Source organism: Cryptosporidium hominis (assembly GCF_000006425.1).
Source record: "Cryptosporidium hominis TU502 chromosome 1 CHRO011086, whole genome shotgun sequence".
NCBI classification, from domain to species: Eukaryota; Apicomplexa; class Conoidasida; order Eucoccidiorida; family Cryptosporidiidae; genus Cryptosporidium; species Cryptosporidium hominis.
The window spans coordinates 1-26,108 of record NW_667437.1 but is presented as its reverse complement, the minus strand read 5'-3'; the positions used below and the strand labels follow the sequence as shown (position 1 = coordinate 26,108).

The 26,108-nt window shown below is 32.0% G+C and overlaps 17 protein-coding genes across 17 annotated transcripts; 7 read left to right on the top strand and 10 right to left on the bottom strand.

Annotated features, from left to right (window-relative positions):
- The first annotated feature begins 166 nt into the window (after nucleotides 1-166).
- Nucleotides 167-1,939, top strand: Chro.10323 (hypothetical protein). The annotated part of the gene is made up of 1 exon (XM_662929.1): nucleotides 167-1,939. One exon carries the CDS (start codon nucleotides 167-169, stop codon nucleotides 1,937-1,939), a length of 1,773 nt encoding a protein of 590 aa, XP_668021.1.
- Nucleotides 1,940-2,025: 86 nt separating this feature from the next.
- On the bottom strand, nucleotides 2,026-2,445 carry Chro.10324 (small nuclear ribonucleoprotein). Its single annotated transcript, XM_662928.1, has 1 exon — nucleotides 2,026-2,445. One exon carries the CDS (start codon nucleotides 2,443-2,445, stop codon nucleotides 2,026-2,028), a length of 420 nt encoding a protein of 139 aa, XP_668020.1.
- A 344-nt stretch (nucleotides 2,446-2,789) lies between these two features.
- On the bottom strand, nucleotides 2,790-3,452 carry Chro.10325 (Golgi SNARE protein). Its single annotated transcript, XM_662927.1, has 1 exon — nucleotides 2,790-3,452. The coding sequence occupies one exon, from the start codon at nucleotides 3,450-3,452 to the stop codon at nucleotides 2,790-2,792; it is 663 nt and encodes a 220-aa protein (XP_668019.1).
- A 350-nt stretch (nucleotides 3,453-3,802) lies between these two features.
- Nucleotides 3,803-4,207, bottom strand: Chro.10326 (hypothetical protein). The annotated part of the gene is made up of 1 exon (XM_662926.1): nucleotides 3,803-4,207. One exon carries the CDS (start codon nucleotides 4,205-4,207, stop codon nucleotides 3,803-3,805), a length of 405 nt encoding a protein of 134 aa, XP_668018.1.
- A 73-nt stretch (nucleotides 4,208-4,280) lies between these two features.
- Chro.10327 (hypothetical protein) lies at nucleotides 4,281-5,057 on the bottom strand. Its single annotated transcript, XM_662925.1, has 1 exon — nucleotides 4,281-5,057. One exon carries the CDS (start codon nucleotides 5,055-5,057, stop codon nucleotides 4,281-4,283), a length of 777 nt encoding a protein of 258 aa, XP_668017.1.
- A 1,790-nt stretch (nucleotides 5,058-6,847) lies between these two features.
- Nucleotides 6,848-7,498, bottom strand: Chro.10328 (CG12259-PA). The annotated part of the gene is made up of 1 exon (XM_662924.1): nucleotides 6,848-7,498. One exon carries the CDS (start codon nucleotides 7,496-7,498, stop codon nucleotides 6,848-6,850), a length of 651 nt encoding a protein of 216 aa, XP_668016.1.
- A 280-nt stretch (nucleotides 7,499-7,778) lies between these two features.
- Nucleotides 7,779-10,034, bottom strand: Chro.10329 (protein kinase domain). Its single annotated transcript, XM_662923.1, has 1 exon — nucleotides 7,779-10,034. The coding sequence occupies one exon, from the start codon at nucleotides 10,032-10,034 to the stop codon at nucleotides 7,779-7,781; it is 2,256 nt and encodes a 751-aa protein (XP_668015.1).
- A 613-nt stretch (nucleotides 10,035-10,647) lies between these two features.
- On the top strand, nucleotides 10,648-11,817 carry Chro.10330 (DNAJ-like molecular chaperone protein). Its single annotated transcript, XM_662922.1, has 1 exon — nucleotides 10,648-11,817. One exon carries the CDS (start codon nucleotides 10,648-10,650, stop codon nucleotides 11,815-11,817), a length of 1,170 nt encoding a protein of 389 aa, XP_668014.1.
- Nucleotides 11,818-12,104: 287 nt separating this feature from the next.
- Nucleotides 12,105-12,833, top strand: Chro.10331 (hypothetical protein). Its single annotated transcript, XM_662921.1, has 1 exon — nucleotides 12,105-12,833. One exon carries the CDS (start codon nucleotides 12,105-12,107, stop codon nucleotides 12,831-12,833), a length of 729 nt encoding a protein of 242 aa, XP_668013.1.
- A 417-nt stretch (nucleotides 12,834-13,250) lies between these two features.
- On the bottom strand, nucleotides 13,251-13,661 carry Chro.10332 (hypothetical protein). The annotated part of the gene is made up of 1 exon (XM_662920.1): nucleotides 13,251-13,661. One exon carries the CDS (start codon nucleotides 13,659-13,661, stop codon nucleotides 13,251-13,253), a length of 411 nt encoding a protein of 136 aa, XP_668012.1.
- Nucleotides 13,662-14,239: 578 nt separating this feature from the next.
- On the top strand, nucleotides 14,240-14,677 carry Chro.10333 (ribosomal protein L27). The annotated part of the gene is made up of 1 exon (XM_662919.1): nucleotides 14,240-14,677. One exon carries the CDS (start codon nucleotides 14,240-14,242, stop codon nucleotides 14,675-14,677), a length of 438 nt encoding a protein of 145 aa, XP_668011.1.
- Nucleotides 14,678-15,252: 575 nt separating this feature from the next.
- On the top strand, nucleotides 15,253-16,107 carry Chro.10334 (ER lumen protein retaining receptor-like protein). The annotated part of the gene is made up of 1 exon (XM_662918.1): nucleotides 15,253-16,107. The coding sequence occupies one exon, from the start codon at nucleotides 15,253-15,255 to the stop codon at nucleotides 16,105-16,107; it is 855 nt and encodes a 284-aa protein (XP_668010.1).
- Nucleotides 16,108-16,788: 681 nt separating this feature from the next.
- Nucleotides 16,789-17,865, top strand: Chro.10335 (fructose-1,6-bisphosphate aldolase). The annotated part of the gene is made up of 1 exon (XM_662917.1): nucleotides 16,789-17,865. One exon carries the CDS (start codon nucleotides 16,789-16,791, stop codon nucleotides 17,863-17,865), a length of 1,077 nt encoding a protein of 358 aa, XP_668009.1.
- Nucleotides 17,866-17,982: 117 nt separating this feature from the next.
- Nucleotides 17,983-19,614, bottom strand: Chro.10336 (MGC47001). Its single annotated transcript, XM_662916.1, has 1 exon — nucleotides 17,983-19,614. One exon carries the CDS (start codon nucleotides 19,612-19,614, stop codon nucleotides 17,983-17,985), a length of 1,632 nt encoding a protein of 543 aa, XP_668008.1.
- Nucleotides 19,615-22,421: 2,807 nt separating this feature from the next.
- On the bottom strand, nucleotides 22,422-23,174 carry Chro.10337 (triose-phosphate isomerase). The annotated part of the gene is made up of 1 exon (XM_662915.1): nucleotides 22,422-23,174. One exon carries the CDS (start codon nucleotides 23,172-23,174, stop codon nucleotides 22,422-22,424), a length of 753 nt encoding a protein of 250 aa, XP_668007.1.
- An 881-nt stretch (nucleotides 23,175-24,055) lies between these two features.
- On the top strand, nucleotides 24,056-25,432 carry Chro.10338 (zinc transporter). The annotated part of the gene is made up of 1 exon (XM_662914.1): nucleotides 24,056-25,432. One exon carries the CDS (start codon nucleotides 24,056-24,058, stop codon nucleotides 25,430-25,432), a length of 1,377 nt encoding a protein of 458 aa, XP_668006.1.
- Nucleotides 25,433-25,539: 107 nt separating this feature from the next.
- Chro.10339 (hypothetical protein) lies at nucleotides 25,540-26,079 on the bottom strand. Its single annotated transcript, XM_662913.1, has 1 exon — nucleotides 25,540-26,079. One exon carries the CDS (start codon nucleotides 26,077-26,079, stop codon nucleotides 25,540-25,542), a length of 540 nt encoding a protein of 179 aa, XP_668005.1.
- Between the last annotated feature and the right edge of the window lie 29 nt (nucleotides 26,080-26,108).

Sequence of the window (26,108 nt, the reverse complement as noted above, 5' to 3'; positions counted from 1 at the left end):
GATTTATGGTGCCGGTACCATTAAAAAATTATAACGGTACCGGCATTAATGGAAAAAATGTCAATAAGATCAAAATTGAAAATTTAATAAATAATTAATAAATAATTACAATGATTAATTTTTAAAGTTGTTTTATTTTGATAATTTCAGTTATAACAATATTAAAATGAAAGATAGAAACTTTGAACAATTATTAGAAGTAATTAATGGTAATAGTACTCACCAAAGTAATTTGGAGAAACTAATAACTAATTCTATACCAGAATTGGAGTCAAATTTTGAGATTCTTGAATTAGAAAAAAAGCTAATTATTACTAAGTTTTCATTGGGCCTAATGGAATTTAAGTCAGATTCGAAAACTTTTCATCAAGCAAGAATGTCTTTATTGGCCTTAATTTTGGAAAAGCAAGAAATTAAGGAAATACTTGAATTTAACTTTAATGGCTTTAATCCTTCAGTCCATATTTTGCACTCTGTGGAAATAGCTTCTTTGGAAATTAGATTATTCTTGGAATCTAAACTTGTAGAGTTGGAAGACTTTAAATTTAGCCTTGATGAATCAAAGGATAAAAAACAAATACAAGACGATGAAGAAATTGATCTTTTAACAAGTAGCTTTCGAATATTAGATTCTCTTCTTACTCAGCTAAACAAAGATGAAAATTTGGATTTTTTGGAATTTTCTGAGAAGATTACAGGAGTTCAGGTAGTTGAGTTATTAGATTCATCAAAAGGTACTGCAAAACATTGTATTGAATTTGTATTGGATATTGAAGGAATCATTCGAGATGAATATGAAATGGATCTTAATAAGGGAGTATTAGAACTTAAAGGTAATACTAACTCTAAGACATCAAGTTTGTATTGGATTATTTATTATTCTTGCTCAATATCATCTAAATGGCAAATTAACGAGCCTGATCAAGACCTTGATAAGTATATTAAATTGCTAGAAATTGCATCTAGGTATTTGAATCCTCTTCATTTTGCATCTGTATTCCCCACACTAATCCATATTTCTGTAATAGACTGGGCAAATATTCCTGGTATATTAGAAACTATACTAACATCAATGCTTTCATTCTCTACTTTAATTAAACAGGAAAATAAGAAAGAAGGGATTTATAGTGGATTATATTATGCAGCACTCCTAATCACATCTGCCTGGTGGTCTCCAGGAATAGATACATATAGAATAGCAGCTTCAAAAATAAAAGATGGTTCAAGATCTCTTGAATATATTTCAAGAAATTATTTAAATCTGGATCACTTAGATAAGATACAGGACAGTAAAGTCTCTTTATCAAAACTTAGAGTAGAAGAAGAGCAGAAATCTGGGACAAAAATGCCAGAATTCGTACCTTTAGATACAAATGCAATTCCCGAATACTCATTCGAGGATAATCCTGGAGTAGATAGAGTTAGAAGGATCTCACTAATTATTTTTGGACTAATTAAAGAGATTTATCAAGAAGATATTAATCAATTTCAAGGAGACCAGATTAATAAAATCTTGTTTATTAGACATTTAGATGATCCAAATTCACAAAATTTTGAGAAATGTTCAGCTTTTATTCAGACCATTATTTGTATTTTAACATTATTAACTTGTAGAGTCCAAAACTCTTATATACCATCAGAACTTTGGAATATTATATTTAAACTAATAATTGTATTGACTCCAAAATCTAGTAAAGGGTACTATTACGATTCCCCTAGAAAAATCACATTTTTTATTTCATTACTTAGAACTACAGCTATCGCATTTTCGAGTGGATATTCTGATCAAGCCAAACAATTTGATAAATTACTCGAGGATCTAAAAATTGAAACAACATATAACATTCCAAAGCTAATAATAAGAGACGATTGTGAGGAATTCTCTGAGCAAGATGAAGAATCAATCAAATTCTTCCGTAATTTATTAGATATTAGTTAGAAAAGTTCTATAGTAGGCAACATTTATTATAAACAAAATGATATAATTAATTATAATCTGTCACAACTGCTTTATTGAATATAAATCTATTTATTACCATGAATATTTGGAGGTAAAGGAGGGACTCCTGGAGGTGGAATGGGTAGGCCTCCAATCGAAGGATTAATTAATGGGAATTGCCCAGGAGGCATCATAGGAGGAGGAATTAAAGGCGGACCTCTAGCTACAGTCTGAATATTTCCTGCAAAAGTAGGTTCAACAGGCTTGGTTGATTGATTCTTTGGGGGTGCTTCTGCAACGAAAGTCACAATATTTTCCCCTCTAAGCATTATTAATCCGAGAGATCTCTTTAGCTCTTTTGGCTCTTCTCCTTTCTTTACACGTCTATATTCTTGGCAATCAGATAAGACCAAATTCATATGTCTATCAAATGCCATAAGATTCCCAACCATAACTCTGTCATCTTGAACAGTTACTCTTATTCTATAATTTATATATTTTTGCATATTTTCACCTTTTCTTTACAAGTTAGAAATTTTGTTATTTTATTTGATCATAAGTAGTTTCCCGCCAAAAGTACCGAATTATTTAAGCTTTAAATATTGGAAAACTATTATTCAAATAAGGACGAGTTTTTGCTGAGATCAAATGATATTTAATAATATAGTTTGATTTTCTAATTAGACTTCCTAAGTAGTTATGCTGGAGTAATTGGTAGATTGTTCCTTATTTTATTCTTTTGTTTTTTTTTCTTATTAGTTAAAGATTAAAGATAATAATATTTGGATGAGATAAATGTGATATATAATTAAAGTATTCCTGAAAAATAAGGTAAAGGACTATAAACTGCTCACTTACGATAAACATAGTGAATAAATAAATAAATAGTAATAAAAATCAGTGATGTAAGGAGAATGCATCCATAAACTAGAATCTGGTCAACTAGGTTTCGTCTCTCGATATTTGAAAGCAAAGAGTGGCTGATTCCTAATCGACTGGCCATATCTAGAGCTTTTTTCCTTACAGATTTAAGCATTCTATTTTGGTTTTTTAGATTAAAAACAATACTTCTTGCTTGCTCTAGTGCATGATCAATAGCAATATGGCTCTCTTGCCAAATAGCATTTTCACGTATTAGGGCTCCGACCCCACTATTCTTTTCTGGAGAAGAATATGATAATTTCTTCTGCTCTTCAATCTGACTTTTGTGAATATGGTCTAACTGCTTTGAAATAGATTCTCTTAAAGAATTGGAATCAGATACTAAATTATCAATTCTTCGATCCCAAATCTTTTCTTGAGAGCGGTCAATAGATTTGGAGGATTTTAGTTTATCAAGAACTTGTTTTAATTCTGTTACTTGCCTGCAAAAATCATTAAGGATAGCTGATAACCTTTGTTGTAAAGCAATTGAACGATCCAACCCCAACTCAAACTGCTCCAGCAGCCTTTCTGCCTCATTTTTAGACTTTGTTGCCTTTGGATACAAAGCAGAGAGTGTTTCTAAACTCATTTAATCTTAAACTCTCTGATTTGTTTCTTATTTTTCGGATATATTTACTTTATTTTATAAAAACTTGGCGCCGCTCTGTCATATTTTATTTAGTCTTTAATTATTACATGGATAATAATATTTTTACTTGGAAAATACAAGCAGAAAAAAATTTAATAAAGAAATGCTTGATTTCATTAGTTTAAAAAGCTTCTTCCTTTTCAAATACATACTCATCAGAGTCTATTTCATCTTTTTCTGCTTTAACCTTTATATTTGACCCTTGTTCCATTCTATTTATAAACCACTTACAAAAAATAGAATTTAGTCGTTCTCTGAGTTTTTCTTCATCATTTCCCTCTAAAAAAAGATTAGAAAGATATATTTTTAATTGTGTGATTTACCACACAAAACCCACCTAGTAAATCTGACAAATTTGTTGAATTCTCAGGATCGCATCTAGAAAGTATTTCAAATAGGCCATTTTTAAATACTATGGAGTCCGATCTCATCACCATAGATGCCAAGTTCTTGGAAATGATTGGTGAATATTTTTCTACCGAGCTTTTATAGTTAAATTCTTTGATATTAACAAGTTCCATTGGAAACTTAATTTGACAACCTTTCATTAAACTTTTTAACGACTGTTGAATAATTGTAGAAAGCCCAACATTGCTTTTCAGACTACTCTTTCCCAAAGTGCCATACTGAATTCCATGGCCTTTAACATTAATAAATAGAACTCTAATACTAAATTCAACCGTTGGAATTACCATTATTGGAAGTAAGAATTCACTCTAAAATTATTATAATTTACATATTATACTTTAATATTCGCTATTAAAATAGCTAACTTACCCCAGAAAACACTGAAAGTTTCTCATGATTATTTTCTACTATTTCATCTTTTTTTGCCAATTTCATTCCAAAGATATTTCCTTTCTTTCTAATGAAGCTTTTAACTGATGTTACAATATCACAATATTCTGTATCTTTACAAATAATTGGCATTCCATTCGAAAAACGGTAAACGTAAAGATAGCCTGTCTTTAGAGAAGTTGTTTGAGATGTATTGGATATATTTAAGTTTGATTGGTTTTCTTTATCAATATTTTGATATTCAATATCATCTACTTGGTTTTCTTTTTTTACATGAAATTCTCTCAAAAAACCGAAAACTGAATCAATCTTATATTTAGATCCTTTATTACTTGAATACCGAACAAAATTATCTTCAAAAATATCGAAAAATGATAAATTGATATCTCCTTTTGTCAAATCAGAAGTATCCATTTTCATATTTGTTTCAAAGTTTAAGAAAATATGGCTATTCCAAAATTTAGAAAGTACCAAATAACTTTGAATCTTCTTAAGACATGATTTTGCATAAAGTTCCATAGAAAAGTACTTCTCTTGTAAGTATTCTAGTCCTAAGCTCATTTTCATAGACACTGAGAATTCAGTTATCCAATCCCAATTGGTATGATCAAAACTCTCACTATTCCCTACATAAAAAGATCCATCATTCAAGTTACAAAGCAGAGTAAACTCCCAAATCTTGTTTCCCATTCTCATCTTAACTTTAACGTTTCCTTCTCCATGTTGTGTAGCATAAAGTAATATCATTTTAAGGCCTACCCCAAATTGCCCTGTATAATAAGAATCTCTTTTATTTATTTTCTTACTAAAAGATGAATCAGAGTTAAAAATTTAACCAATCACTTTAAATACAATTAATATTTAAACTCACTTTGTTCCAAAAAGAGTTCCCAATAGGTCAATGGATTCTAAAGGTATTCCGCATCCTGTATCTCTTACAATAATGTTTATTCTTGCCTTAAAGATCAAACCAATTTTAATAAAAAATCAAATTTATCAATACAAGTCTTGTATTTTACTTACCTGATCATCTAATTCTAAGTTATCAAAATTCACAGAGATTTCTATTTTTTTTGGAAAATTATGCCACTTCTGCTTTTGCCTTATTATTGCATGCATCTATAGAGTTATCAAAAAGTTCCTAAATAAAAAAAAATCAATCCAAATTAAACTAAAAGCTACATTGCAAATCAAATCTTGTTTAACGTACCTTAAAAGCCATAAAAGGAGCATTTTCTGAGTCAAATCCAGTAATCCCAATGTCTATAGAATCATAGAAAAGTTAGTTATTACTTGTAAATCCACTCAAAGAAATATTATATATTTCACAAAAAAATTACAAAAAAACTTACTTTCTGAAAAGAAATTAATTGCTGAAATATTGGACATTTTAGAAGAATATTTTTTTAGATTGATGCAAATTATTTCTCTGATTCCACTTCTAATTAATATTTTTTCACACATTTGCTGTCAATTATGACTGTGGGGGTTCGTTGGCGCCAAATGGAGTTATAATTATTTCCTAAATTCCTAATACTGAAAAAAAAAATTAAAATAAAACAGAGAAAATTTCTGAATAATAATTAATATTGCATTGCTATTATACTTTGAAATATTGAAATAATGAGATACTCACAAGTATACTCCAAACTTTTATATGATAAGATTCTCAAACTGAATCAATTATATTTGAACATAATTAAGAGTGGCATTTCTAAGGTAAGAAATAAACTACCAACTCCTTATTAGTCGTGAAAATTTATTTTCTATTAAATTACGCAGATATACCATAAATTTATCCTATTTTGGTACAGATATGCAAAGAAAGTGTTTCATTATGGTTTGATACCAGGTACTTATTTATATACTTTGTGGAAAGAGGATGAATTCACACTAAATCCTATCAAGTTAGCACGGGTTCTTATCTAAAATACCTAGTGGTCGTTTTCATTTCCTCTTCCATTTATTAATTATAGTTATTATAATTCAATAATTTTTTTTTCTTCTATCTTTTATTAGTCTCCTTTCATACTATAAGGCTTATTGAATTTTCCTGGAACATAGTTTTCCCATCTATATGCTGGAAAAACATGTTTATTCTTTTCGTACCACTGTCTTTTAACTACTTTTCCTGCGTGAGACTAAACAATTGTGAAGAATAGTATTAAAATCATATTATGAAAATTAGGTAAAAGAAGTATGATTTAACTTACTTCAGTAGTCTCTTTTCTGACATCACTTTTTTCACGAATATCATCAAATACATTAAAGTGGAACAAGGGACCTTAAATTTATCAAAAATATAGGCCAGTTAAACTTTCCTAATATTTGTTCTAAAACCCAAGCTTACCTGATTTCCCTCTAGCCTTAGTCTTAATAAGCTCATGAAAGGTAATTGTATGTGGCAAAATTACGTCTTCTTTTATATACATTAGAGATGCACTTTAATGAACAAATTTGAAGGGATAAGTTATAAAATTTGAAAATTTGTGAAAATTGATAAGAATTAGCTATGGATTCTTATTATCAGTTCTAACTTACCTAGAAAGCCTTGAAAATTCTTTGAATTCTGATTTTAGCTTTATTCTACATTTCTCAAGAAATTCGCCAATTGTAGTATTCCTTGGAACATGAACAGATCTTCTGTGCCCACTTCCATCCCAATATGAAAATACAACTTCAATTATCTCTTGTTTCAGTTTCTCTTCCTTTTCAAATTCCTCTTGTTTAAGTTTTTCTCTTGCTTTCGCTTCTTCAAGCTCTCTTTTTTTATCGGGAAGAAAGGATGTATCTATAGATGTATCTTTTCCTATTGTACTAAAGTCAAACTCTGAGTGTTTTTCTAAAGATTCTGTGGATTTGTTTTCTCCTGATAAAGAATCTTTTATAGTTGTTAAAGTAATTTCATTGGATATAGTCTCTGATTGGTCCTCTTTATCAGGAATTTGGTCTGGTACATCGTCTCCTTGATTGAATTCGAACGATAAGGTATTGTATTTCATCTTTTTAGGTTTGGATTCTGGAATGATCTTTGTTTTCTTTGAAACATTTTCAGGCTTAATCCCCCTCCGAATATCACTTATATGCCTTTTATAAGTTTCCATAGAAACAAGTCCCATAGTTCTTGACCTAAACTGTTCCTCATCCTCAGTAGACCTACTGTAAAACATCTCCTCTATACTCTTCATCGTTTGTTTCAACACTGCATCCAAGACCAATAAAAGCAGCAAGTTACAAAACTAGTAAAATAAATATTTAAAAAAACTATTAAGATTTCACATGAATTTCTATTTGTGAAAATTTCAATAAAAGTAGATGGACTATTAAAATACAAGTAAAAATAGAGCTTTACCGCTTAATATAAAAAATGATGTGGAGGTAAACCTTCAAGGGATAAACTTAGAGAATGAAGAAAAGAATAAAAGCAATAAAGAAAATAAGACCAAAAATATACGACAATACTTTCATTTATGAATCAAGGGTCTTCTTAAATTGATTAAACCACTCGGATAATTCTTGTTTAATGGATAAATTTTTGTAATCTCCTTGATCATTCTCAGAAATCGTAAGAGATTGTAGATCTCTGGAGATATTCTCTTCATCTACTAATGTGAGAGGTCTCTCAAGACGAGCTAACATATTTTCCAAATAATCCGAACTGACTCCTCTGATACGCAGCCATGGATGATCAAGCAAAGTTTGAGCTCCAGGCCTCATCCTGGGGTCTAGGGCCAAAAATGAATATAAGAATAAGGAAAAATTGTGGGCCTCAAATTTGTTGATACAGTATTTATGAATAAGAACTGACTTCAGATCCCAATATTGAAGCTTGGAGATTTTGTGTAATTTATTATGTTTATTGAAAAATCTCTTTGAATGTTTTCCTGATTTGATCAAAGACTTAGGAAATTCTCCAAGAAGCTCAATCATCTGAGCAAGATGATCATCGTCACCACTAAAATCTTCTGTTGCCTTGGGAGTGAAGAGAAGATCACCGGTTAGAAGTTCAAAGATTGTGCATCCTAAGCTCCAAATGTCAGCAGACCAATCGTAGCCCGCACCTACAATAACTTCAGGGCTCCTATATTGCCTGGTTTGAATATCCTGACTAAAATGCTTATTCATCCAGCAAGCATTCCCAAGATCTACAATGAAATACTCTGCTTCATTTCTAGAAAACGTGTTAGGATTCACACTAATTTGTTTAATAACATTAGAAACCTCCATAATTTTTTCCTCATTAACCTCAAAACGAAGAGCTTTCGAATCTGCCCTCGAGTTCTTTGAAAACTTATGATTTTCTTGTAATAATAGTTCTGAACCTCCAACATAACTTTTGTTCCATTGAGTGAGAGGAAGTAAATGAGTATATCTTTGCTCATCATTTGCAATATACTGCTGAGGATGATAAACTTCATACAAGTGATGATGATAAGGTGGCTTTATTAAAGGAAACTGGTTTAAGTTATTCATGTTTGAATTGAAGCTAAAATTCTCCAATTTGCTCTGCTCAGTAGAGCTTTTTTCCAACTTCTTTGAATTAAAATTGATTTGATAATAACTTGAATGAGTTGGGTCTGAAGGCATTGGTTTCAGATGAAGCTTTAAAAATGGAGGAGTAGATAGTCTTTTTCCTTTTTCAGAAGCTTCAGTATTTTTGGCTTCGCCTGGTATGCATTCAATAACGTCTTCCTCAGCGTTACTTGACTCGGTAGCCTGAGAACCTAACTTTTGCTTGTTTTTTCTCTGATTTTTCCTCTTTAACCTTCTTCTTTCTTTAGCGTTTAAACCATGATACTGGGTTGAATTTCCATTGCTGGGGTCATTGGTATTACTATTATGAATAGAGTCAGCGGTTGTTGAATTTGTTATTTCAGTTGCTGTAGTAACGTCTTTAATATTATTATCAGAATTAGAACCATCCCGAATGTGGTGGTCGTCTGATTCTTTGATGTTTGAGGAATCAGCATCGTACTTTTCTTCAGTGTTGATAACTCTAAAATCAACCATGGGAATAGAAGAGCTTGAAACAACTATGTTTTCTGGTTTGATATCAGTGTGTATTACACCACAAATACGATGCAAATAGTCCAATCCAATTAACGAATGGGCAGCAATCTTCCTGACTATATCAATTGGAACTCCTTTATAGTCATACAAGCTGATTAATTGCAAGATATTCGGCCCCAATACTTCAAATACCATACAAACATGTTGGCCATTTGGACCTGAAACCTCAAAGTAATCAATAAAACCTACAACACCATTAAAGTTCCTTGAAAATGGACGAGTAAAATTCTCAATGCAACTTTCTAAATGTCTATTCAAAGATTCCCTCCACTCCTCCCCACTAGCATGGTTCTTAGTAGCCGTTAATATCTCCATTTCGTCATATGCAGCCTGTCGGTACTCTTGGGCTCCTTTTTGGAACTTTAAAGCAAAATAAGTAGTAGGTGTGCTTAAAGTGTCAATAGCCAACCATACTGTTGAAAAATGGCCCCATCCTAACTTCGAAACAATCAAATATCTACCATTATAAACCTCCCCAATCGATACTGGGTGGTAACCTCCAACTTTGTAATCCTCTTGTGATTCATTCCAACAATCTGCTGGAATAGTTGGCTCATCATAATCATGCTCAATATGCTGATTTTCTCCGCTCACTTTAAGATGTTGAGCTCCAAGATTTTGATTTGGATTACTCATTTTCCCCAAATTTTCCATTATTACAAAAGTGTATTTACACTTATAAGAAGGAATTAAAATACTCAATTTTCTTTAAACTATTTAAAGTTTGGTAGTAAGTTTAAAACATCCTAGATATGTACTTAGTAGATGATTTGATTAGTATAAACTTCCTTCTCAATAAACTTCAAAATATCAAATCGCTTAGTACTTGAACTAAACTTTTTTTAATTTTATTTTTATTTATTAAATTATCTTATTCATTTACCCATGTCCACTTTTTTAGCGCCAAACGTGGTAACTTAAAACGCCGGTATAGTAATAATAAAAAGAAAAATAAAATTTTGGACGCAGTGAGGATTAAAACATATATATATTTATATATATATATATTGTTACAGACTTCATGTAAAATAATTAATTCAGCAATTTGTTGATTGTTATTTTTACTAATCAAAGACTATCCCAACATTATTTTCATTAACGATAGCATTTAAATATTTGTGCAGGTTAATATTCTGTGTGAATTGAGCAAATTAACACACTAAGTTTTTTTGATTTTTTAAGTTGGGTAATTGGTTGGGAATACTAAGATTTTCATTACTGTAATACTGTCTTTTAAAGTTTAGTGAGTAATCTCATATTTTCAAAAATGATGGAAAGTATCCTTATTCAAGGTCTGGTTGGTTCAATCATTGTTTATATGGTTTTTTCTAGAGGGAAAAATAACCTTCTTTTGTTTCCAAGGCTTAATAAATTCAGATATATTATATCTATTTTATTATGTTCGTCAATAATAGCTTACACAATTGTCTCAAAGCCACAAACATATTATGACATTATTCAAGTAGATAGATGGGCTCCTAGAACAGAACTAGTTCAAGCAATTAGAATTGCAAAGAAGAAGTATCACCCTGATAAAAATAAGCTAGATGAAAAGTCAAACTATACTGAACTTTTCTATGAAATTCAAAAGATTGAAACTGTGTTCAGTTCTGAAACTAAGAGAAATAATTATAATAAATATGGAGATTTTAGAGCTGATGGTAATATCGAAGATAGAAATATTATTCTATGCCTTATTTTAGGTGCTGCTTTTCATGTTTACTCCTGCTTATTTGGACTATTCTTATCATTCCCCTCCATATTCAGAAAATCTAGAGGATTATTTCCAGTATATTCCATTGCAGTTTTTTGTGCCGAACTACATATGAGACTTTCCGATGACCCCAATCCACTTTCATTTTTACCAGTTATTGGAGGATTACTTCCTTTTGAAAAGATTCGAGTGTTAAGATCTCTTTTTACATGCGTTTTGATTATCTCCTTTGTCTATGCATCAAATTACTACCGAGATTATGATGAAATACTTAATGGTATGCTTAAAGGAAATCTAATTACTAATAAAAGAATTATTGATTTGACTCAGTCACTCATTGTACAACTTCAGACTCATGGAATAGGCTCTACCTCTACATCTAGTGGTCAAAACAAGAACAAAAAGAAAAGTAATTCAACATCATCATCATCTAACGCTACTCCTCTTCCTCCAAAAATTAAAGTGGATAGCGATCATGAACAAGAAGATCCTCAATTAGAAGTAATTCAGCAACTCAGTGAGCCTCTTAAGGAGCTTGCATCTACAATGAACGAATCCCAGAAAAAGCAACTTCAAACAGTCTTAAACATCGCTTTTACTGCCAAGGGAAAGGAGAATAAGAAGGAAGGAGGTGGATTCCTCAGTCGAATTTTTGGGAGCAGTTTCTTTTGGATTATTTTGGTTGGTTACGTTTTTCAAATTATCAAGAACTATCTTTCCTAAATTTTTTGACTTATATAGGTTTAATTATAGGCTTTAAACGAAAGCTATTTAATTATTAATACTTCTTCCTATCTAAAATTTATTTCTCTATTCATTTTTCCCCTATTGGATAGGGAATCCTTTTCCTATTGTATTTATTCCACAATGGTTAGGGCCTAGTCCAAATTTACCAATCACAAAAATTTAATACACTTTAACTTTCATTAACAAATCTGATAGTTGTGAGCTTATTTGTTGATAAAGAACTTTAAAATAAATAAAAATTAAAATAAATCACTGAAAAGAATATGAAATTATCAGAAGGAGCATATAGAGCTAAATTGGCTGATATGGTTGGTAACTACAAGGATGTAATTAAAGTACTCACTGAATCTTCTGACTTTAGAGATAACTCTCTTATATTGTTATTGGCTGGATCCCTAAGAAACAGAGTTACTTCGATTCGAAATTCTCTCAAATCTATTAAGAGCCAAGAAGAAAAGCTAAGAAAAGAAAAAAGTCTGAATAATGAATTTATTCAAGTTATCGAGGATATTAAACGAGATTTTGAGGAATCTATCCTCCTAGAAAGTGAAGATGTTATACGCATTATTGATGATAACTTGCTAATGTATTCAGAAGAAGGTGCTAGAGCATTTTGTATTAAACTTAAAGGAGATCTAATGAGATATAGAGCTGAAATTTTCAAAGATGATGAAAAGAATCAATGTATTAAACAAGCTGTTGAGTTTTATGAAGATGCTCTTCAACGTGAAAGATCATTCCTAGAAAAATACCCATCAGATCCTTTATACCTAGCAACAATCCTTAATTATACAATACTTAAGTATGACTTATTAGGTAATCCAGAAGGAGCAATGAAATTTGCAAACAGAGCTATTCAAGCAGCAGAGAATTCTAGATCAGACTCTGAGCAGTTTTCTGAAAATACTGAAAAACTTCTCAAAATCTTAAAAGATAATGTATCCCAGTGGGAACAAGGATGCAGTGGTCTGCTAACTAGTGCATTCTTTTAAACATCTTTAGTACTGATTAAGCCTCTAAGTGTTTCATTAATATTAATGTTTTTCAAATCTTGATTCTTAGAAACTCCAACCATCTGAGTTGAATTATTTAAAATTAAAAAGTAATTTGAATTTATTTTTTATACTTACTTTGGCAATCTCTGAAATCTCGTGAACTTTGGATAAGTTATCAATAAAATCTACTTGGCCTTGAATAAGTCTAAGAAAATCCTCAATCTAATAATAAAGTTAGATGAGATCCAGAGAAGAATTGGTCATTTATGAGAACTTACTAAATCATTCTTATCAATGTTAACAAATAAACAGGCCACATCTTTGGTAGTATCTGTAATTCCAAATGTCTTTAATGTTGCTGAAATCTGAAATGAAGTGTATAAGTGTAAATTATAAAATTTAGAATAAACTTTTCTAACTTACATTTGTTGAAGGAGATATATTATAAATAACTTCTGTCTCAAAGGCTTTAGTTTTTGTTTTACTCTGAAACTTTCTTTTTAATAGACAAATTGAAAGGGAAATTAAAATGTGTTCCAAATTATATATCTGAAAATAATGTTCAAAAAAAAAAAAGATTTTACTAGTCAATTTGAGAAAAGATACATCCGGAAATGAACCTACCATCCTTGCATTCATTAATATAACAAATTGTCTAGATTGATCTTGAGTCAATTCTAGTAATTTTGGATGATTCTTTTTCATAAGAATTTCCAAGAGCTCTTTAGAGTTGTGGATATCTCGTACTAGACAAATAGAAACAAATTCATCTTTAAGAGACTCGCCAAGAGTAAATTTTTGAAGTTTTTCTTGAATAGAGGCCATTTTAAATAACTACTTTCCTAATAGTAATATCTGAGTTTGAAATATGCAATACTGACAAGTCTCGTATATGAAACTCTATTGTATTTGAGTCCTATTCAACTACGATAAAATACCCTAAAGCTCCTCAACGCACACACACAGCTTAAGCCTGAGCTATTTTCTCGTAATTTTTATTCTTATTTTTTCTTTTATTAGATTTAACTTTTTATTAGCATGACATTCCCCTTGTCAATATTTAATTATTTACTTTTAAATAATTCCCACAAAACCCGTGGCCCGCCAGTATGTAGACACAGACTGCTTGTTCCGGACTAAAATTGCCGGGCACGTGTTAAATTGTCTCAAAGGTTTGATTGAGACAAAAAAGGAAAGAAAAATAAATAGGAATTGAATAGTAAGGAAGAATAAAAAAGTAGCGAATTAAATAGTGTTTAACTTGGATTAAATACTGACAAAAAAATTAATTTTAAAAAATCAATTATAAAGAAAAAGACCGCAAGGTTGGAATAAAACAAAAGAATAAATAATTCTTTAGGTTAATTTTTTCAGAGTTTAAACTAGGGAGAAATTTGTTAAAGATGGCGAAATTAATGAGACAAGGTCGCGTGGTTGTATTGCTTAATGGCCGTTATGCAGGAAAGAAGGCTGTTGTTGTAAATACCTTTGAGTCTGGAACAAAAGACCGTCCATTCCCATTTGTCTTAGTAGCAGGTGTTGAGAAGGCTCCATTAAAGGTACATAAGAGATTATCTAAGGAAAAGCTCAAGAAGAAGTCTACAATTAAGCCATTCTTGAAGTCAATTAATATGAATCATGTGATGCCAACTCGTTATGTGGTCTCTGATTTTGACATTAAGCCACTTCTCCAGGGCATTGATATGCAGGAAGCTGACGGCAAGAAACAAGCATTGAGAGCTCTTCATCTTGCTTTCAATGACAAGCTCATCAACATCCAATCTGAAAAGGGTAAAGCACCAAAGGATTTGATTTTCTTAAGAAAGCCTTTAAGATTCTAAACTCTTTATAGACTAAGTCATCTTAATATTTATTTTTGAAAAATATAATTGGTGTTTTTTCTCAGCTAATTTGTCTGTTTGCTATTTGTTATTCTTATATTATTTGTTCAGAGCTACATTCCAAGAGAGTTTCCCCAACATTTTCATCATTTTTGAAAATGCAAAATAGTCTAGATTATGCAATTCTCTTCGTGAATACACGCTCTAGTCACTGAATATTAGAAAAGCTCCAAACTCGCTGTTTTAAATGGCGAATAGATGTAATCATACTTATACTAAAATTCTTCCAAATATTTAGATGCGGCACGTCAGTACTGCCAACTAACCCACAACTATTTAAACACTTTCTATATTCGAATTATATTTAATAATAGAGTTCCCGCCAAGGTACCTATTATGGCTTAATTTTTAAAGGCGCCAACGAATAACCCACATTTCAAAACAAAAGAATTAATTATTAATTAATAGGAACAAGGTTTTGAGATAATCCTTTTGGGATTATTTATTAAGATAGAAATCCGACTGAGAATCAATTATATAGGTTTTTGAGCAAGCTTGTTCAGGAAATTATAATTATGGAGGTTGTAAATTCTGCAGTAACAATAATCAGTGATCCCGAAAAGTGTAGAACTTGGGTATCCCAACACAAATCTTCAGTTAAAGCTTATATTTCTCTGGCAATATTCTGTGTGGTTGTATTTTTTTTCCTTTCTGATGGTGATTTCTCATTTCTTTTAACCTTATCATCCTTAACATCAGCCTTCAGCTTCGCAATGGTTTGCCTCAAGATAGAAATTACAAAATCTTGTGCAGGGGTGTCTCTTAGGATGATGGAAGCATATGTAATTCTAATATTTGCAAGATTGTGTTCTATTATTCCATTTGAAGGATACTTACCTTACGATCGAAGCGGAGATTGGCTATACCAGACCTTAGAAGCAAGTTGTATGATTATAGCAGGTACCATTGTATACTTATGTAGATACAGATACAAAGAGACTTATGACCCAAATTCTGATGAATTCAATAGTATGTATTTGATCATCCCTGCATTCTTAATGGCTCTCGTATTCCATCCTTCTCTTAATTCATGGATGCCTGCAGATATTGCATGGACTTTTGCTCTATACCTTGAAAGTGTTGTTGTCCTCCCTCAGCTCTTTATGTTCCAGAAAGAACGCAAGGTCGTTCCTTTCACCAGCCATTTCCTTGCTATGCAGGCTGTAAGTAAAGTCCTGGCTTTCATATTTTGGATTTCTTCCTACACAGAACTTAACGACCCATCCAAAGTTCTCAAGAAGCATGTTGGGTACTGGGTTATTATAATGCAGATTGTGCAGCTTGCACTTATGGGAGACTTTGTCTATCATTATGCTAGATGTATAACCAGAGGTGTCCCAGTTCAGTTTATTCTGATGGAAAATGTTTAATACTAATTCTTTTGAATTTCCACATATCTAATCATAATACTAGTCTCTAACATATAAGACTCATTTCTCTGGAGAAAGGTACATATATATTGGAGCAATTCATTATGGGATTCACACTCCCTCTACCCAATATTATCAATAATACGGATAATCAACAATTAGTAGTAGCATTTCTAAATGGTCTACTAGCAGGAATATGTCATTAAATTTTCTAACAATCTATTAAATTATTGTGATTCTCTAAGCTATTTGTGTTCCACTTATTGTATTAGAAACTAATATTTCTATTTGGAAGTATTTTCTCGCTATTTCTTAACTCAGATAAACAATTCCCTACAACTTGTGATATATTTTACTAATACTTAACTAAAACTATACAAGATTTTTTCCCACTCAAGTTCTAATCAATGCTTTCTTTAAACACGTTTTTTTACGCCTATATATACTCTAATATTTGTTTTCAATATTTTTATTTATTTGCATGCAAATTATATATCTAAAAATGGCGCCAAAATGGCTGGTATATAATATCCAGCCTGCGAGCATGCTTCAGATTTAAAGGAAAAAGAGAGAAACAGCACAAAATTTGCACTTGTTAGAATCGCAAATAAATTTTTTAAAAAAAATTTGATAAAGTAGAAATTTGTAAAAAATCTCATTTTATTTGTTTCAAAAGAAAAAATGTCAATCTGTCAAGAAAGAGCAAAGGAATTAGCAGAAAATGCAAAGAAGATCGCAAGCCCAGGAAAGGGTATATTGGCAGCAGATGAATCCACTGGTACAATTAAGAAGAGATTTGATCAGGCTGGAATTGAGAATACTGAAGCAAACAGAGCAGCTTATAGAGAATTGCTTTTTAAAACTGAAGGTTTGAATCAATACATTTCTGGAGTTATCCTATACGAAGAAACTCTTTTCCAAAGTACAGCAAGTGGTGAGAAGATGACCGACTTATTAAAAAAGCAAGGAATCTTACCAGGAATCAAGGTTGATATGGGTTTGACTACTTTACCACTTACTGACGGTGAAACTTCCACAACTGGTCTGGATGGATTAGGAGCCAGATGCAAGAAATACTACGATGCTGGAGCTCGTTTTGCAAAATGGAGAGCAGTTCTCACTATTGACCAGGCTAAGGGAAAGCCAAGCTGCCTTTCAATTTCTGAAACTGCTCATACATTGGCTAGATATGCTGCAATCTGCCAAGAAAACGGTCTTGTTCCAATTGTAGAGCCGGAAATATTATCTGATGGATCACATGATATCGAGTTTTGTGCCAAGGTTACAGAAAAGGTTTTGGCTGAAGTTGTTAAAGCTCTTCATCTCCACCACGTATTATTGGAAGGCTCACTATTGAAGCCAAATATGGTTACCCCAGGTTCTGACTGCCCAAAAAGAGCATCTTCTCAAGAAGTTGCCTTTTATACCATTCGAACTTTAAAAAGAACTATTCCATCAGCAATGGCAGGAGTTATGTTCCTCTCAGGTGGTCAATCTGAGGAAGAAGCATCACTTAACTTATGTGAAATGAACAAGATCAAGGATTGCCCTTTATTCTTGTCCTTCTCATATGGTCGTGCCTTGCAAGCTTCAGTTTTGAAGGCATGGAAAGGAGATGCATCCAATGTTCCAGCTGCTCAGAAGGCACTTTTAGAGAGAGCCAAGGCAAACTCAGAGGCTCAATTGGGAGTCTACAAGGGTGGTGTTGGTGGTTCTGCTGCTTCTGAAGGATTATTCGTCAAGTCTTATGTTTACTAGATGCATCTTCATTTAGTATCTTAGGTCGATAAACTTTACTTTATTTGGTTTTACTAGTAAAAATGTTATTCTTAAAATCTAATCTAGTTTAATTATCTATTTATATAATATATCTCTCTAATAGAGGCATAAGTGGCCGCATCCAGAAGGACAAATTGAATTTGAAAGGAACCACTCCTTTATATGTTTTGGATGTCCTCCATGTCTACAGCAAGGACATCCAACCCAGAGTCCTAGAACTGGTTCACTACAAACCACACAAATATTTTTGCTTGAATTACACTTCAAGCATGAATGAAGATCTGTTCTTGGCTGGAAGTTCTTATCTAGTAGAGCTTTTTCTGACTTTATTTGTCTTTCACAATAAGATTTTGACTCGAAAAAAGAGTCCTTTTCATTTCCTTGTATAATACTTCCACAATAAAAGTTTGATTCTGATATATTTTCCCTCCCTAGATTTCTTATTTTCTTTATTTGGCTAGACTTAATCAGTTGTGAAGAGAGACAAAAAAGTCCAAGTTTTCTAAGGAAATTAATTAAGCTTAGAGTCAACTTTAACTGCAACAAAATAGTGGATTTTAAGATTGGTGAATCTGGAGGTGTTATGCAAGGTAATAAGTTATTTACAATTAAAAGACAAATTACAACATTGTTCATGTTGGATTGGAGATTTAGTTCATTCGAAATAGCTTCAATAGTTTCCTTTAAAGAGCATTTTTTCTTAATTATATACATATATCTTTGTTCCTGAAGTATCTTAATGCCAAAAACTTCGAGAAAGAATTCAAAAATACACTCCACTTTTTCTTCTAAAGTCAATTTCTTCAAACTATCTCTATTAAATAAAAAACTTCTTGGGTCTTCTCCTCTGCCTGAAGAAATATAAACCATCCCATTCAGTTCGGAGATACTTTTGTTTTTATGTACAATAATGCGTGGTCCCCATTTGACTTTCCAATTGTGAACCTTGGTGGAGCCTAAGCTTGAGAAGATTGAACTCCAGCTTGGAGTCAGTCCAAAAACCCCAAGTCTGTGGATTATCCTTATCCAATCAGATTTCCTATTATTAAGTTCATGTATATGGAGCCTCCTTTCCAGCTCACACCTTGGATCTAATATTGATGCAAGGTCTCCAGGAAACTGAACAAGACCAATGTCAGGGAGAAATCCTGTGACTGAATAAAGAGAATACTTGAATAGCTCATTTCTTTCACTACAAAATTTGAAAATTGAGTCAGATTTATCCATGAGTTCCCTTACTTTGGACTTGAAATCACTATTTTGTTTCTTCAGTTCTGTATTTGAATTGGAAGTTTCTCCAGAAACTGGATTATTGTAAATTTCAAAGTTTTTCTTAACGGTTTTCCTAAAGAACTCGTGTGATATATTGAAAACTACTCTTTGGGAAGCTTCAATAGAATCGTGGAAATTCGGAGTATAAAGACAAGAAGATGTTTTAATCTTCCTATTTGGTTTTGCTGCGTCCTCCCATACAGATAGAATAAGCTTCTTATCAGCTCCACAGCTCATAATAGCATCAGATTCAAGCCAATCAAAGTCTCTAACTACATCAGTATGTCTAGAAAACCTTTGAATAGGCCGAATAGGATCCAGTAGGTCATAAACGTAGATTGCAGAGTCAATAGCTGAACAACAGAATGCAATTTGTGAAGGAAATCCCGGTCTCCACCTTGCCTTTCCTACAACAAACTGAGATTTAATGCTTGTGGTTGAGGTAATTCCATCCATTTTACGTATGTCCCATATTTGAACTCCGTTTCTACAACCAGTAGAAAATACATTATTATCATGTGGGTTCCAACGAATACAACTCAGACCTTTAGAGAGAGTTTGAGTTCTGTTACACTGTGAGATCTTTGCTCTAAAGTCTAAGTGGGAAATAGTACCATCGTCAAAAAGCTAGAAGAAGCTCATTATTTGCCCATATCCCATCAGATCCAAGATTTCTTGATTGCATATCTCGAATTGGGGACGAAGTTACGCAAGCTGACCAAATTGGAGTACACTGCTCTTCAGAAGAACTAATATTAATCCCGGAACATTCTCTAAGCGCTTCACCATCCACTAATTTAATTTCCCCATTTTGAAAGCCTAATGCAAACAAGTTAGAGGAATCCCCCAGCCATTCCAAACAGCAACCTGCAACATTATGAGACCTAAATCTCGATGACATTTGCCAATGTCTGCCTTTGAGTCCTACATAAATATTTGCAGAACCGCTCAAAGTCAAACCTAGAAGAGTGTGAGAACCTCTAGACCACCCAATGTCTACCAAATTGGTTCTGGAGATATTGTAAAAGCTTGAAATACGGTCAAAGTTTACAGTACTAAGTTGTAAAAGAGATCTGCCTCCAACTGCAACACGATTTAGCATTGGTTCCAAGTTACTCATCCCTGAATCATTTTCTCCTTCTTCTAAAAACTCTCCATCAAGCTCAAGCCTTTGACTTAAGATCTCTGAAGACTTTGCCCAATGGCAGATCGAAAGACTACTTGGAATTGCAGAGAGTTGCTTAATGCAGTGGACTGCATGTTCGCTATTAGTTCCACCTTGATCATATTCCATTAATTCACTTTGTTGTCATTTTGCGGGATTATTACTTTTTTCTCATTTATTCTTCACTTTCCCCGTTTGTCAGCTTTAATATACTTCTGAATTCCCGCCATATTTAATTTATCCTCGTATTTTCGCAAAAAAAATGCCAAATAAAATTTATATGGAGATTATTTCATTATCTTTCCACACAGCAAAATCTCAAAGAAATTTTGTTTCCCGATTGATTTTGGTGGGAATTTTCCTTCTCCTTACTAAGGAACATTGTAATATTCAGAAATAGTTTCTCTTCGTATTCTTGACTGTTTTAATCAATTTCTCTGCTGTGCATGTCCCCCACTATGCCTTTGGAAGCAACAGAATAGCTTGATGTGGAGAATTTTTCTCAAGCTTGATACATCCTTCCTAAAATAATACTTCCTTTCTGAATTAGTCCCAAATTTATTAATCTGGTGGATTTATGATTATCTTTAACCTAAATCTACCGAATATTGTTTTCTTTTATAAGATTTAAACAGCCTTATGGGAACATACCACTACACCTAATAATTATAATTTTATTTAATTTTGGAATTTTTTTGTAATTATTTTCTTTAAACGGATGATTTGCATTTATTCATAATTATCACAATTAACCAAAATAATGCCGGCAAAATAATTAAATATTAATATTCCCACACACATTGAAATATGTTATATCAATAACTGGATTTCTATTTGAATTGTAAATACTTAATTTATTGAAATCCTGAAAACCTAATTTAATGAGCTCAGAAACTGCTTCAATTGAAATTGGAAAGTCTGCCATTGTAAGTTAACTTAATTCCAAATTAACATGATAAATTATTTGAAATTAAAATTTAATTAAACTTTAAATATACTATAATAGATTAACTCTGAAGCGATTGGGCATAAAATCAACTCTTTTGAAGATAAGTATTACAGTATAAAAAGATACCATGAATCTCGTTTAAAAGTAAGTGCTAATTTATTTTTTCTACGATATTATAAAATATACATAAAAATTAGGAATTAAGCTCAGAAATCAAGGAACTTTCAAAGCTTATAAACAAGGAACAAAATGATATTCAAGAAATAAAATCTATAAAAGAAAAAAAGTTGAGAGAAGTCGAGTTGAAAATATCAAACCAAATTTTGGAATTACGGGAAATTAGAAATGAATCTGATACTTTAATTGAAAACAAAATTAAGGACCATTTACACAGGATGGAAACTTTAGAATTCAACAAATCATCAGAAATAGATATTCGAAGAGAAGATCAATTCGAGAAAATTTCAAGCTCATTAAATGACTTGACTCAAAAAGTTGAATATTTAAGGAAGAGAAGGTAAGTTAATTTTCCCAACTGGTTTGTTAGCATTCAAATCAGAATTACTTATGATATACTTTACTTCTAAACTTATAATTTGTCCTTCCCAAACTCTTCTTCATCTAGAAAGAATATTCTTACATCCTTTAAAAAAGAACTTGCAAATGGTAAGTTTACAACTAATATGAAGATGGTATTTCGTTGGTATGTTTATATGTAATATATGGAGGTAGCAATTCTAAATCCATTTTCATGTAAATACTATCTACTTCTTGATTAATTATTTGAACAAATTTACTCTAATTATTTCCTCCTTTAACAATAACAATAGAATCGGAGAATATATTAAAATCCATTCAAGAAGAATCTAACAGAAGGGAATACTCTGTCCGAAGCATGAAACAGTAAGTTTTAGAGTTTACTAAGATGTTAATGTAATAATCAAAATATTGTCCTTATTTGAAAGACTATTAGACGACACAATGAATCACTTTCTGACGGAAATGGCAGCCTCAAGGACTAGTAGGTTGGAAATGGATAAGCAAATTATCGACCAATTAGAGCTTGCTTGTCAAGATACTGAAAATAAGTTAGCTAGAATGATCAGCTCAAATGAAAATCAAAAAGACAACTAAATTATTTCTCCTCTCTTACTGTGCAGATTCAATGATTTTTGCAAATGTCGGCTTCAATGAAGCTCCTCCAACAAGGAAACCATCAATATCGGCGCATTTGATTAATTCATTACAATTATCAGGAGTGACCGATCCTCCATAAATTATTCTTAAATTGGAAGATACTTGGGAATTATACATCTTTGTAACATATTCTCTAATAAATGCATGAGCCTCTTGAGCTTGCTCAGGTGTTGCTACTACTCCTGTTCCGATAGCCCAAATTGGCTCGTAAGCTATGACTAAGTTAGATAAATCACTCACATCCTTTAAAGCTTCCGTCAACTGCTTCTGTATGACATCATTGGTCTTTCCTGTTTCTCTCTCACTTAATGACTCTCCAATACAAAGAACAATCTTCAGGCCATTCTCCAAACCCTTCTTTACCTTATTATTTACGATTTGGTCAGTTTCCGAATAGTACTGTCTTCTTTCAGAATGGCCTACTAAAGAACAATCAATATCCATATCTTTAAGCATTTCGCAAGAAACTTCGCCCGTAAATGCTCCGTTTCCGGTACAAGAAATGTTCTGTGATCCAATCTTGAATACTCCTGGATGATCATTACCGAAAAACTCTTTGACCAATGAAATATGTAGTGAAGTTGGGAATACGTAAACCTCTGAATTACTTGATTCCACTTGTTTGAAAGAATCAATCAGAGTCTTTAGAGATTCTTTTGTGCCATTGCACTTGAAGTTACCACCCACAAAGTACTTTCTAGACATTCTATCTGAAGTTATTAATACTTGAATAATGTTAAGTTACTTGCACTAATTTCTTTTTATCTGAGATTTTAAAAATTACAATTTTTACCAATCTCACATATAACTTACAATATACCTAATTTAATTCCTAAATATCCGCCCTCTATTATTCTTCAATTTGAAATTCAACACCTCTTATATTTTTGTACTGGTCTCGAGCCCACATAATATCTTTAAATAGGCGCCTTTTTAGATCTCTCAGTTTAACATACTGACCAAAAATTTAGGCATGTAAACATGCTGAATAAAGCCCGCCACCTTTCAATTTTAATATTTTAAGCTTTAAAAAAATTTACTATGGTTGATATAAAGATGATCAACTTAACATAAATTATCTTGTTTCATTATTATATTCAACCCTTTTATCCTCGATAGTTTTAATAAGTTCCCTTAGGACTACCTGGAACAAAATAGTTATGTAAGATCAATGCAAAAAAAAACTATTTTTGCACTCTTAAAAAAGCTTCGATATTTAGCACATAACAGTCTTTTATTTTCGTTATTTCTACTTCTTTTTCACCCCAGCTCTGTCATTCGCCACCATTATTACCCCCTATCCTTCTTAACTAAATTTCAAATATAAACTTCTTTTTATCTACACATCTAAATAGACATTCACCCTCAAAACATTGTCATAGTCCCCGAAAAATTAATAATAATTCACTGTACTCTTTTACATTCACCAATTTTCCCCTCAAGTAACTCCTTTGTTATAACTCAATTCTATCATTATTATTTGACATATAAAGATATAGATTCAAAATTGTTTGGCGCCAAATTCTCGTAAATGCCATTAAAAAGCAAAGTAAATAAAAAGAAGAGGGAATAAAATTATACCCATAATGAAAGACTCAGGTCTGGAAAAGCCATTACTTAATGGGAATGGATTTAAAATATTTGCAAGTACAGAGAGTGTTCAGAAGAGGTTAATATATGCAATCTTTTTCTGTCTAGTCTTTACATTGATAGAGGTTGTTGTGGGTATATTATCAAACTCACTGGCACTAATATCAGATGCATCTCACCTCATTTCAGATATATGTAGCTATTTCATTTCTCTGCTTGGTATCCACCTTTCCAAAAGAAAGGCCACAAACACAATGTCATTTGGTTATAACAGAGCTGAAATATTAGGGGCTTTGTTAAGCATTCTACTAATATGGTTCATGACAATCATGCTTGTTTACGAGGCTATTCAAAGAATGTTATATCCTGTGAATGTTGATGGGTTTTCTATGTTTATTACCGCTATTTTTGGTACTTTGTCCAACTTATTTATTAGCTTTGTGTTATCTGTTCACAATCATGGAATAGGTTCAATTGGAGCAGATTGTACCCAACACAATCATACACATGAACATATGCATGAACACGACTGTAAGCAAGCTCAAACTCATTTTCAGGATGATTCACTGTATTGCAAAGATCAACAACTAGTAGAAAATCAAGAACAAATTGGAGGAATTAACACTACTTTACTTGAATACCACCATAGAAGCCAAATGAGAACTAAGGATTTAGATCATGAACTTAATAATTATACTAATTTAATGAACTCTCCAGTTATAAGAAGAGTCAATTCTGGTTTAAAAGAGTGTTCAGAACGTCAAAATGACTATTCTCATCTCCATAGTAATAATCACTATCCAAGTAAACATTCCTCTGAACAAGAAAGCTTAGCGCTTAAGTCTGCTTATATCCATGTTTTAGGGGATATTTTACAGAACATCGGAGTAATGATTGCTGGATTACTGATTTTATACAATCCAGCATGGACAATCGCCGATCCTCTATGTACTATTCTATTCTCCTTCTTTGTCCTCGCAACAACCATCAAAATCCTAAAAGATTCCGCCAATGTTCTAATGGAAGGAGCCCCTATAGGAATTGATTGTGAATCCATTCAAAACGACTTTCTAAAGCTTTCTTCAGTGCTTGAAGTTCACGATCTACATGTTTGGTCTGTATCTGTTGGAGTTCCTGCATTATCTTGTCATATTGTCGTAGCATCAGAAGATAATGCTAGATTTACATTAAGATATGCAACGGATCTCTGTCAAAAGAAATATGGAATATTTCACACCACCATTCAAATTGACTATTCTCCAAATAAAGCCACTTGTGAAACAATACATCATCAAAAATGTCTAGTTGGCTCTAATAACCAAAATAAAAGTGAAATTCACCAAATAATTCATCCCGTTGACTATTCTGCTTAGTTCTTTATTAACTTAGAATATATTAATATTAACTTTAAATTATGCTTAACAATTAACTCCGATAAGTATTACTAGAAAATTATTAGGTTAGTATTTCAGTAAACATTCTATAAATTATCGGAACTCTGCTCTCTGTATACTTGTTCTGCCAATTGAGATAGAGTTACACATTTAAATTTAGTGGATAATTCTGGAAGCATTAGCTTTAAAACTTCAATGTTAGCTGATCTGAAACTATTGGAAGGTATATGTAAGCAAACAATTGAACCAGGAGAAGCATTACTGGTACAAAACTGGGCAAGAAATTGGGGGAATCCTTGAAATGAAACATCATTTGGGTATACATCACACATTACAACGTTGTATCCCCTAGATACTACCAGTTCGTATTGCTGTTTTGTAAGTCTCCCAAATGGTGGCCTAAACCACTTATATGTTCTCATTTGTTCATTTCGAGTTCCATCATTATAAAAAACTCCCGGAAGATCACTTAAAGTTTGTTGGGTTTTTAAAATTGTTGAAGCAGAAGTTGATGTAATCATAGAAGATGAAGATGAAGATGAAGATGAAGATGAAGATGAGGATGAGGATGAAGATGAGGATGAAGATGAGGAAGAGGAAGAAGAAGAGGATGGTGATAATGTCATTTCTGAAGTTGAAGTTTGGCTTCCTGAAG